The following is a 12,260-nucleotide window of genomic DNA, read 5'->3' on the forward strand; positions in this document are numbered from 1 at the left end:
TTAAAAAATAATTTTGGGTCCTTATAACCATTGTCACCCATCGTAATAAAATTTTTCCACCTGAATCAAATTTTTTTTTAACTTTCATCACCTCATAATTTATTTATTAATTTTTTATATATTGGTTAGCTTCTTTGCTTGCTTAGTTGTTTCAATTATCTTGATTCTTGTCACTATGTATTTTGGAATTAAAAATATATTAAATGTAAAAATATGATTTTTAATAAAAGTTATTTTAAAAATAAAATGTGAAATTGATACCAATATAAAATTTTAACACGAATATTTTATGGCATAATTAATAATTCAATTCTAATATAAATATTCAATATGACTAAACAATTCAATAATATAAATAATATAAAATGTGAAATTTAATTTAATAATATAAATAGCAGATATAAATAAAATTATTACTATTTATGTTTAGTGATTTTTTTTGGGATAATTTTGATTTTTTATTTGAGAGTAAAGGGTGAGAAGTAAAAGTTTAGAGGAAAAATAAAATGTTTTTGGGAATAAAAGTTTGAGGGAAAGTAAATAGAGGGAGTAAAATTTTGGAGGGAAACTATTAAAAAAAATTGGAGGGGGGAGGGTTTGGGATAGATGGGAGGTGGGATGGAAAGGGAATAAAAGTTTTAGGAGAAAAGTGAGAGGGAGTAAAAATTTTTGGAGAAAATAAAAGGTTTTGAGGGTTTTTGGGAGTAAAATTTTGAGAAAAAGTAAATGGGAGAGTAAAATTTTGGTGGGAAATGGAATTTGGGTAGATTGGGGGGTTGGGAGGGGAGGGGAGTAAAAGTTTTGAAGGAAAAGTAAAAATGTTTGGGAGTTTGGGGTAAAAATGTAAAATATTATAGTTTAATATTCGAATTATTCGAATTCGAAAACTCAACTCGATTCGAACTCGAAATTCGAAAAAAAAATTCGAGTTGATTCGAATAACTCGAATAACTCGATTTGTTTAACTCGAAATTTGAATTTTTTTTAAATTTTTTCGAGTCGAATCGAGTTTTGCTCACCCCTAATATAATAGATGTAAACAACGTTGGGTACCATGTCCCGACAAAAATCAAATTCTTTAGTTCTTAAAAAGGAAAAGAACAAATGTTGGCTTTTTAATTAGTTTATAGAATAGTGAATATTTAAATGGCTTTGGCTACTTTCTATTCAATCATCTGAATACAGAATCAATATTATCTAAATAAAATTAACAAGATAAAATAATTTCCAAAACTAATCCATGAAATAACAAACAAAATAAACAAGGCTGATGTATTTAAACACACCATGGATTTAGTGATTTAATATTAAACAAAGCGTTACACATCATATCAGACAAGCACCCATCGCTTCCTCTTATGAATGACCTTTGCTTCCTACTTCGCTATTCATACATTTTGAAAAACCAACTATATTCATATTGGACACCTACGTATAACTATTATCGTATTTGACACTCCATCAACCACCAAACACACCAAGCATGACGTGAATGTAGTTTTGGATCATAGAATTCAGTAGTGCCGCCTCAGTGTTGACGCCCCCGAGTTGTTCACATTTGAGATGCACGTCTTCCATGTTTGAATTTGAGATCACGACTTCTATCAGCTGCCTTTGCACTGCGGTCATCTCGGCTAACACCCTTGACCATAACTTTATTTTCTCCATTTCCTCTTTCTTTTACCATGGAAGACAAACAAAGTAAGGTTTACCAGGATATTCATACATAGTAATTAAAGTAGTAAAAATCATGCGATGAGAACCAATTTAAGTACCAGATCAAGCTTTCTTTTCTTGACCCTATGCTCCATTTCACCAACTTTGGGTTCCATTTGCCTTTTTCCGCCCATTGTAGGTTCAATCTTTTCTCTAACCCCGAATTCCTCGGAAAATAAAAAAGGAGAATGAAGATTTAAGGCAGTTCCAAGCATATTTACTTGGATCAAATGTATGGCATGTTGCTGAGAAAATTTTAAGAAATCCAAGAAAAATAATCATCGGTAGTTCATAGCAGATAGACTTAACCATATAAAAGAATGCATAAAAAAATATAAGAAAAAACTAATCCGCATATTACTAGCATTAATTGGAATCATACCTTCAATTAGAAAAGAGGAGCAGAAATTGATGTGATTATCAAGAATGGTTGAGACGAAGGCTATTTATAAACTTCCCTTGACTCATAAAATGAGACATGGTCGGCAAGCGCCTAATTTTGTTTGATCCTTATCTTATCTATGATGAAATCATCATTAAGACATTATAAAACATATAGTAATAAAAAACTGTTTTTTGAAAAAAAAATTATTTTTATTAATCCAAGTTTGTTTTGAATTTTTTTTGTGTATATTTTTTTTACTTTATATGAACTAAATTCTATTTTCTTAGAATAAAAAATGAATCTTCAACATTGTATAAATGAAATTTCAATTTTGATTTAATTATATATATTAAAATAAAACTAATTATTTTCATATCCAACAACGTAATTGTTTTTATAGACAATAATTAAACATAAAACATAAATTGATACAACATAAATAATGGTATTTTGGATTTATAAAATTAAATCAAAATATAAATTTAATATATATAGAGCAAATCAAATAAAATATTATATTTAACTCTTTTTATTAGTTATTTTCTTAATGATGGAGACTGTTTATGCCATTAAAATGGGAAACCAGAAGCGCTTTGGTCTAAGTTGAGATGAAGCGTATCGGGACAAGATTGGAAGGCCCTCTATTGATGTTTTAAAATGTTGTCATTGCTTAAATAAAAGACCTAGAAAGTGATTTGTCGTCCAATCTATTTAAGTCGAATGTTTCCATGACCGACCTTTCTTTGATGAACATGAGATATTATTTTCTATTTCTTGCATACGAGAGGTATAATAAGTATTACTTGATTTCAACAAGTTTGAATGACTAAAAATATTCAAAGTTTAATTTAAGAAAATCTGATTTTAAAATAATTTTAATATGAAATGATTTAAGTTTAAAATGATAAGAAACTAAATTAATTCAAAGCAATATTTAATTGATTATAAATTCGTATATTTGATGGGCATCGAAACCACCAAATATAAATTCTTACGATAATATAATAGTAAATTGAAATATAGAACAGTAAGGTTGAATCCACAGGAGCTGGTTGTCTAATTTCACCTTTTCTCGTGGCCAAAATTATTGTCGTGGTAACAGTCGTGCCCACGACCAATGTGTTGCAATGCTGGAAAATAAAAAGAGAGTTTTAGTGGATAAAGATAATAATATTAAAAGAAAAAAATATGTATATAAAATAAAGTAAAAAACGTGATTGCAAAATAAATTAAGCGAAATAAAATTAAATGGATAAACAAAATATTTTTTAAAGGTTAGTCTTAGCCTCGGTGTACTCCAATCTTGAATCGATCCTTAAAATAGATTTTCCTTTCCAAGCAATAAGCTGGTTATAGCGATCAAGAACATATCAACCACCAACTTTTCCTTATGTAGTCGGTTCCGGTACAACCTGCAAACCGGCTCTTGCCAAATTTCTAACCTCGATACACGTGTTCACAATTCAAGATTTCGACAGCCTTGCAATCTAAAAAGCCCAACTCATATCAACGGCCTCAACCGCCTGGGTCATTTAAATTGATCTCTATCCCCCTTGACGGAATCCAACTAGCTTTTTTCACCTAGACACGCTAATTTGTTTGTGAGAATTCAAACACAGCACGGCCGATTCGACTTTTCAATTGTATGTCAAACAATTCTGACCCAATGTGCACTTTTTGAATTGAAGCTGAACCAACTTTAATGGACGAATTTGTATTATCTCATATACCGGAGAGATAGAAAATACTGTGTGAGAGATTTTTTTAAGCGGGTTTGTATCTCACGATTATTTTGTTGGAATAAATTCTGGGCTAAAGCTAAAAAGGAGTTTAGTTAATTATTAAAAGGATCATGTTTGAAGGTGTATAGAAATGGTTTAAATAGAATGGTGGAAAGTGAAAAGAGAAAGGGGCTTGAAAGCCAAATAAGCTAAAAACGTTGAAAGCAAAAGAAAGAAAATTGAAATGGCAGAATAGAACAAATGTAGGAAGGAAAAAAAAGAAAGAAAGAATTTTTATTAAAAGCCTAAAGCCAAGTGTGTGTTTAGTTGGTTGTAGCCACTAGGTATTTATACACACTTCTAGTGCTAAAATTTAACAAGATTTTTCCTAAATATTATCACTAAATAAATCAAAATTTTAAAAATCAAATTTAAACCAGAGATTAAATTTAAACTAGAGATTAAATTCAAACTATATAAAAAATCATTCAATCTTTATCTAGCCATTTTTTTTAAATCTTCAACCCTTCAGTCTTTATCCAACCAACTTTAAATCTTCAATCTTTCAATCAAGCCATCCTCTTTGGTTTTTTTTTTGGTTCCAATTTAGTCCCTTTTTGTATGAGTTTGAATTTAGCACACCAACTTTATTTCTGATAAGAAAAACCCAAATTTAATAGCATTTTATCTGATAATTAGTAAAAAAATAAATATATTAAAAATACGAATTTATCTTGCTATCAAATTCCCCCTACTTAGCCAATGCTTGTCCTCAAGCATGATATCCACTAAAAATAACTTGTCAATCCTTTTTAAAATCAAACCCCCCTTTCTTAGTCAAGCATACTACAAACAATTAAGTGAATAAAAAATAAAAAATTGCTAAACTCAACCAATAAGCATTTTATAAAATCTCGAACAGTATATCAAATTCAACTATTTCACTAAATTTAGGCTTAATCAAACATGCGAAACGATCATACCCAATATATACTTTTATTTTCATTTTTTATTATTTATATATATATTCAAACGTAGTCAAGTCTTTTGACGCGAAGTGAGATGACAACCCAAACACATCACCCCGGTTACTTAACCTGACACATTTTATTTATTTATTTATTTTTAATGAATTTGAGACATAATCAAACCTTTTGACGCGAAATGAGATGACAACTCAAGTACCTCATCCGGGTTACTCCATTTCATATGCCCCTAATCGATTTATTTTCCCTTTCTCAAGGCAGCTCAGTTAGCGGAGTGTTACAAGTTTCGGCTCGTCGCCAAACCTTTTGACGCAAAATGAGATGACAGCCCAAACACCTCAACCCTATTACTCAACTTGGTCACATTTTCGAATCTTCACTCTTAACCAAGCTATTAGCAAACGCTCATTAGGCAAGTTCAAAAGAGCCAACAATTTTCATGAAATATTGACTAAGGCATAACATTTTCAATTCTACAAAATATTCATTGATCAAGCAAGCAATAGTTATTCATGATTCACCCACTTATTTAAATAAACTAAACATAAGAATTAGATGTTTATTTCCGAAAGAAATTAAGAAATTATTCTTAGTAAAACACATGCAAAGAAAAAAGTATGACAAGATCCTCCCTTCTACTTAGCCCACATTGCCTACAATGTGCAAAAAGAATAATAAAAGTTGAGGCAAAGTGTACTACTGTGTATATTCAATGGGTTGGAGGATGGTGGAAGTCACCGATTTGTAGTATGTTGAGGATGCTTGAGATGTTTGCTTCTATTTTTTCAAGGCGAGCTTCAATACGATGAAGTCGTTCATCCACAATGGAAGGTGGTTGCTCCTTTTGTTCTCTAGTAGCCGGATCGCGTCTTCGTTGAAAGACTTAATTGCTTCGAACGGTTCGTGTATCTGGGGGAACAAAATAAAACGAAGTAAGGGTGCCGACAAGCTAACCCATAGAATCCAAACAATATTCATCCAAAGGATCCATGCTCCTAGAAAATAACAAGATCAAACGAATTAAAAATTTATTCTCAAACTAAACTAGAATTCAAAATTAAATTAAATACATAAAAATAAATGTGGGTTGCCTCCTATAAAGCGCTCTTGTTTAACATCGTTAGCTCGACGGCTTGAAAAATTTAATCGTTTGGCTCCTCGAAAAATAATTCATCCCCCACGTGTACTTGAAAATTCTCGTAAAAGGGTTTTAACCTTTGACCATTGACTTTAAAACATTTCCCGGACTGCTCACTTTTAATTTCAACTGCACCAAGAGGAAATAATTTAGTAATAACAAAAGGACCAAGCCATTTAGTTCGAAGCTTACTCAAAAAAAATTCTCAAAGTAGGATCGTAAAGAACCACTTTCTGGTCAACTGAAAATTGTTTGCGGCATATTTTCTAGTCATGAAACGATTTGGTTTTGTCTTTATAAATTTCGGAATTTTCATATGCGTCTCGCAGGATTTCTTCGAGCTCTTGAATGTCTAATTTTTTGTAATCACTTGCGGTGTCTAACTCCATGTTGCATTTTTTCACAGCCCAAAATGCCTTATGTTCTAACTCCATTAGAAGGTGACATGGTTTACCGAATATGAGTCGGTAAGGGGACATTCCTATTGGTCCCTTGTAAGCAGTACGTTACGCCTTCAATGCATCATTTAAACGTAGGCTTTAATCTTTTTGATTTTGTTTTACGGTCTTTTCTAGAATCGACTTTATTTTGGGGTTTGAAACTTTCGCTAGACCGTCTGTTTGTGGGTGATAAGCGTGGCCACTCGTTCTGTCACCCCATATTTTTTTAGTAGAGTATCAATTACCTTGTTGCAGAAATGAGTTCCTCGATTGCTGATTAATGCTCTCAGCGTGCCAAACCAGGAAAAGATAAAGTTAATTAGAAAATTCACTACAGTTTTAGCATCAACATGTGGGTAGCTTTAGCTTCTACCCATTTAAACACGTAATCTATAGCGAGAATAATGTAAACATTATTAAATGATGAAACAAACAGTCCCATGAAATCGATGCTCCATACATCAAAAATTCCGCATACATGTATAGGTGTTAGGGGCATCTCATTCTTTCGGCTTAAATTCCCCACTTTTTGACTTCTCTCACAAGTTTTGTAAAATAAATAAGTGTCACGAAATATGTGTAGCCAAAAAAATTCACATTCAAGTACCTTATGTGCAGTGCGTTTAGGACTGAAATATCCTCCACAAGCATAAGAATGACAAAAGGTAAGGATAGATTGTACCTCAGTTTTTGCGACACATTGTCGGATTACCTGATCGAAACAATGTTTCCATAGGTATGGATTGTCCCAAATATAATATCATGAGTCTCTCTTGATTTTTTCCTTTTCAGAATGTGATAAGTTGAAAGAAACAATACATGTAGCGAGGTAATTTACCATATCTGCAAACCATGGGTAAATTGGCTGTGCGGATAGTAGATTTTCATCTGGAAAGTCATCTTTAAGAGGAGAGTCATTTTTTAGTGAGGGAATTCGAATCAAATGATCAGGTACTAAGTTCTCGCTTCTTTTTTTGTCCTTAATCTCAAGATTGAATTCTTGTAAGAGAATAATCCATCGAATCAGCCTAATTTTTGCCTCATTTTTCCCGATCAAATATTTTAATGCTGCGTGATTAGAAAAAACAATAACTTTAGTGCCTAATAAATATGGTCTAAAATTTTCCAAAGTAAAAACACAGGCTAATAATTCTTTTTTAGTAGTTAGGTAATTGCTTTGGGCAACATCTAATGTTTTGGAGGCGTAAGATATGACGTGGGGCTCCTTCCCAATCCTTTGCCCAAGGACAGCTCCTACACTTTGGCTGCTTACATCGCACATGAGCTCGAAAGGGTAATCCCAATTTGGTGGCTGTACTATAGAAGCTAAAACAAGCTTTTGTTTGAGAGTGTCGAATGTGTCTTTGCATGCTTGATCAAATTCTAATACTTTATCTTTTTGCAAGAGATTGTAAAGCGGTCTCGAAAACTTCGAAAAGTCCTTTATAAAGCGCCTATAATAACCTGCATGACTAAGAAAAGAATAAATTTCCATCACAGTCATGGGGTATGGAAGTGAGTTGATAACATCAATTTTGGCCTTATCGATCGCAATCCCTTCGGCGCAAGTAATATGTCCTAACATTAATCCTTTATTTATCATAAAATGAAAATTTTCATAATTAAAAATTTAATGAGATTTGATAGACATTCATCGAAATAATTACTATATACTGTGAAATCGTCCAAAAATACCTCAATTATTTTGTTGACATAGTCGGAAACTATACTTACTATGCACATCTAAAATGTGGTTGGCGTATTGCAAAGTCCAAATGACATCCGCCTATAGGCAAACGTGCCAAAGGGACATGTAAACGTTGTTTTCTCTTTGTCCTCCGGTGCCACTAGAATTTGAAAAAAAACCTGAGTACCCGTCAAGACAACAATAGTGAGTTTTTCCTGTTAAACATTCTAACATTTTATCAATAAAAAGGAGTGGAAAGTGGTTTTTTTGAGTTAAAGAGTTCAACTTCCTATAATCTATACATGCTCTCCACCCATTTTAGGCTTGAGTGGGAACTAAATCTCCTGTTGCATTTTTTATTACGGTCATGCCAATTTTCTTCGATACCACATAAATTGGGTTAACCCAATTACTGTAAAAAATTGGATAGATCATCTCGACGTCTAGTAGCTTTTGAACTTCATTTTTCACGACCTCTATCATTGGCAGATTAAGGCATCTTTGAGCTTCTCTCTTTGGGCTTGCATTATCTTCTATCGGTATTCTATGCATACAAGTCGAGGGACTTAACCCTTTTATGTCGGCGATCGTCCACCCAATTGCCCTTTTGTAGTCTTTCAATACTTGAATTAAATTCTCTTCTTCTAATCCCGAAAGTTTACTAGAAACTATTACCGGTAAAATGTTCCTATTACCCAAGTAGGCATACTTCAAGTGTTCCGGCAATGGTTTAAGCTCTATTTCTAGGGCCTGCAAAATAGAAGGCGACAATTTAGTTTTAGAAGGTGAAAGTTCAAAGTATTTACCTTGGCTTTTAGGAAATTGAAAAGTCTCCAATAGAATAATGGTTTCTCTAATCGATTCTCTGATCATCATTAACTCTTCTAATTTATCCATCGTTTTGAGGTCTAAACTCCTGCAAAGCACCGTTTGTAACCCATCATCTTCATGATACTCACGATAAAATTTCATTAGTGATTCAATAATATCAACACTATAAATATTCGATATTGTGTTAGGTTGACCCAGCGCCTTATAAACATTAAATTTTACCATCTCACTGACGAATTCCATAGTGAGGGTTTCACTTTAGACACCAATCTTTGCACATGCGGCACTTAAGAATGGTCTCCTAAGTAGAATATCAGAAACATTTTATGAATAGTCGTCCTCCATATTGATGATGTAAATTTTTGCAAGAAAATTTAGTTTAATTACCTTAATGAAGCCATCTTCCAAAACCTCTTCTGGACATATGCATAACCTATCTGCCAATTGAATAATAACCATTGTTTCTTTCAAAGGACCTGTGTTTAGCAATTTAAAAATAGATAAAGGCATTACATTAATAGCTGCTCCTAAATCACACATGGCTTTCTTTATGTCAAAATTACCTATTTTGCAAGATATAGAAAACATACATTGGTCTTTACACTTAAGCAGAATTTTCCTTTGTAACACTACAAAAATGTTTTCTCTTACATTTACCCATTTGTTTTCTTAGAGTTTCTTTTTGCCAGTGCATAGTTCTTTCAAAAATTTTGCATAGAGTGGAACTTGTTTAATTGCAAGGAATATTAATTTCTACTTTTTGAAATATCTCAAGGATTTATTTTTCCTCTCGTTCCTTTTTAACTTTGACAAGCCTTTCAGGGAATGAGGGAGGTACAACAAATATCTTCTGTGGTGTCGACTCTGTGGGAGTTGCTGGTTTGACTTTTTGTTCTTTCTATTCAGCGTTGTGGTCACGAATCATGTCAGACACTAGTTCTGACTCTGTTCCACCTTTTCGGTCATAGCACTCACATTTTGACATGGGTTCAGCTCGGTTTGAGATAGTAATTTTTCTTGGTTCTCCAAATGACTAACTATAAGTGCTAACTTACTTATTTGCTAATCAATTTTTTGGAAGCCTGCCTCAGACTTTTGTTTGAACTTTTCAGTGCTAATGGCCAACCTCTCTACTATAGTTTCAAGAGATGATTTTAGAGGTTGATACTGTTGAGGTAGAGGTGGTCTTGGTTGATATAGTTGATTGTATCGAGGGTTTGATCCATAGCTTAGATATGGGTGGTCCCTCTGCCCTGCATTGTATGTGTTCAAATATGGATCATAACGTTTTTGAGGCGGCCCTGGAAAGTTTCTAATGGCATCTACTTGTGCAGTTGTATCTTCCTGTAAAATCAGGCACGGGTCAGTAGGATGATCAAGCTTAGTGCAAATCCCACATAACCGAGTTGGGTTGTCTCTCCTGCAAGCATATTTTTAACCACATTAGTAAGTTCATCAATTTTATCTACTAAGGAATGAGTACTTAGCTCATGAACCCTTCTCGCAGGCTCCATAGGTGGTCAATACTATTGAGAATTTGCAGCCATGGTCGAAATTAATTATCTAGCTCTTTGAGGAGTCATGTTCACAAGCGCCCCTTCGCTAGCGGCATCAATCATTTTCATTTCCATTAGGTGTAAGCCATCATAGAAATATTGTAAGAGTGAATGTTCAGACAGGCTATGTTGTGGGCAACTTGTGCACAACTTCTTATATTGCTTCCAATATTCATAGAGTGACTTTGCTTCCTTTTTTTATATTTCAACTATAGTTCTCCTTCATTCGACTGCTCGAGCTATTGGGAAAATTTTGTCAAGAAATAATCGAGACATATCAGTCCAAGTATTAACAGATCCTGGAGGTAAATAAAACAACCATTCTCTAGTAGAGTCGGCTAATAAATAGGGAAAATCTCAAAGTTTAATTTAATCCTCAGTTACTCCTTCTGGTTTCATGCTTAAACAAACCATGTGGATTTCCTTTAGATGAGTGTAGGGGTTCTCATTTTTCAAACTGTAGAAAGTTAGCAACAAAAGAATTAATCCCAAATTTAACTTGAATGGTGTTTCTCCTACTGAATAAGTTATGCATAGTGGTTGTTGTTTATCTGGTGTAGTTGCAATTTGGCGTATACTTTGATCTATCATTTCATCTAAATCTTCGAATGAGAAAATATCTTCGGTATAAGATCCTACTTCAAGGTCGGGATGTGGTCGTTTACCACGTCGAATAGCTTCTCTTCGAAGTGTTTGAGCCAACTTTTCTATTTCCAATTCAAATGCTAGAGGCCCTGGAAACGACGCCAAAATTTGATGGGCGTCGAAACTACCAAATATAAATTCCTACGACAAAATAATAGTAAATTGAAATATAGAGCAGTAGGGTCGAATCTACAATGGATGTTTGTCTAATTTTTTCTTTTCTCGTGACCAGAATTATTATCGCAATAATAGTCGTGCCCACGACTGGTGCGTTGCAATGCTAGAAAATAAAAAAGGGTTTTTGTGGATAAAGATAATAATATTAAAAGGAAAAAAATATGTATATAAAATAAAGTAAAAACATGACTGTAAAATAAATTAAGCGAAATAAAATTAAATAGATAAATAAAATATTTTTTAAATCTTAGCCTTAGCCTCGGTGTACTCCAATCTTGAATTGATCCTTGAAATAGATTTTCCTTTCTAAGCGATAAGCTGGTTATAGCGACCAAGAACATCTCGACCACCAACTTTTCCTTATGTAGTTGGTCCCGGTACGACCTGCAAACCACCTCTTTCCGAATTTCTAACCGTGATACACGTGTTCGTAATTCAAGATTTTGACAGCCTTGCGATTTGAAAGGCTCAACTCAAATCAACGGCTTTAACCACGTGGGTCATTTAAATCCGATCTCTATCTTCCTTGACAGAATCCAACTGGCTTTTTCCACCTAGGCATGCCAATTTGTTCGCGGGAATTTGAGTACAGCACGACTGATTCGACTTCCCAATTGTATTCCAGACAACCTCCAACCTGACGTGCACTTTTTGAATCGAAGCTGAATCAACTTTAAGGGATGAATTTGTACTATCTCATATACCAAAGACATAGAAAATACTGCATTGAGAGGTTTTTTTGAGCGGGCTCATATCTCACGATTATTTTGTTGGAGCAATTTATGGGCTAAAGATAAAGAGAAGTTTAGTTAATCATGAAAAGAATCATGCTTGAAGGTGTATAGAAATGGTTTAAATGGAATTGTGGAAAATGGAAAGGGAGGGGGGCTTGAAAGGCAAATAAGCCAAAAACGTGAAAGAAAAAGAAAGAAAAATGAAATGGCAGAATAGAACAGACGTAAAAGGAAAAAAAAAAAG

At 33.4% G+C, this 12,260-nt stretch overlaps 1 protein-coding gene across 1 annotated transcript; it reads right to left on the reverse strand.

Moving 5' to 3' along the window:
* Positions 1-1,273: 1,273 nt before the first annotated feature.
* LOC105787219 (uncharacterized) lies at positions 1,274-2,105 on the reverse strand. The gene is made up of 2 exons (XM_012613644.2): positions 1,776-2,105; positions 1,274-1,677 (listed from the first exon to the last, which is right to left on the reverse strand). The coding sequence occupies exons 1-2, from the start codon at positions 1,929-1,931 to the stop codon at positions 1,462-1,464; spliced, it is 372 nt and encodes a 123-aa protein (XP_012469098.1). The 5' UTR covers positions 1,932-2,105; the 3' UTR covers positions 1,274-1,461.
* Between the last annotated feature and the right edge of the window lie 10,155 nt (positions 2,106-12,260).

Source organism: Gossypium raimondii, chromosome 1, assembly GCF_025698545.1.
Source record: "Gossypium raimondii isolate GPD5lz chromosome 1, ASM2569854v1, whole genome shotgun sequence".
Classification (NCBI taxonomy): Eukaryota; Viridiplantae; Streptophyta; class Magnoliopsida; order Malvales; family Malvaceae; genus Gossypium; species Gossypium raimondii.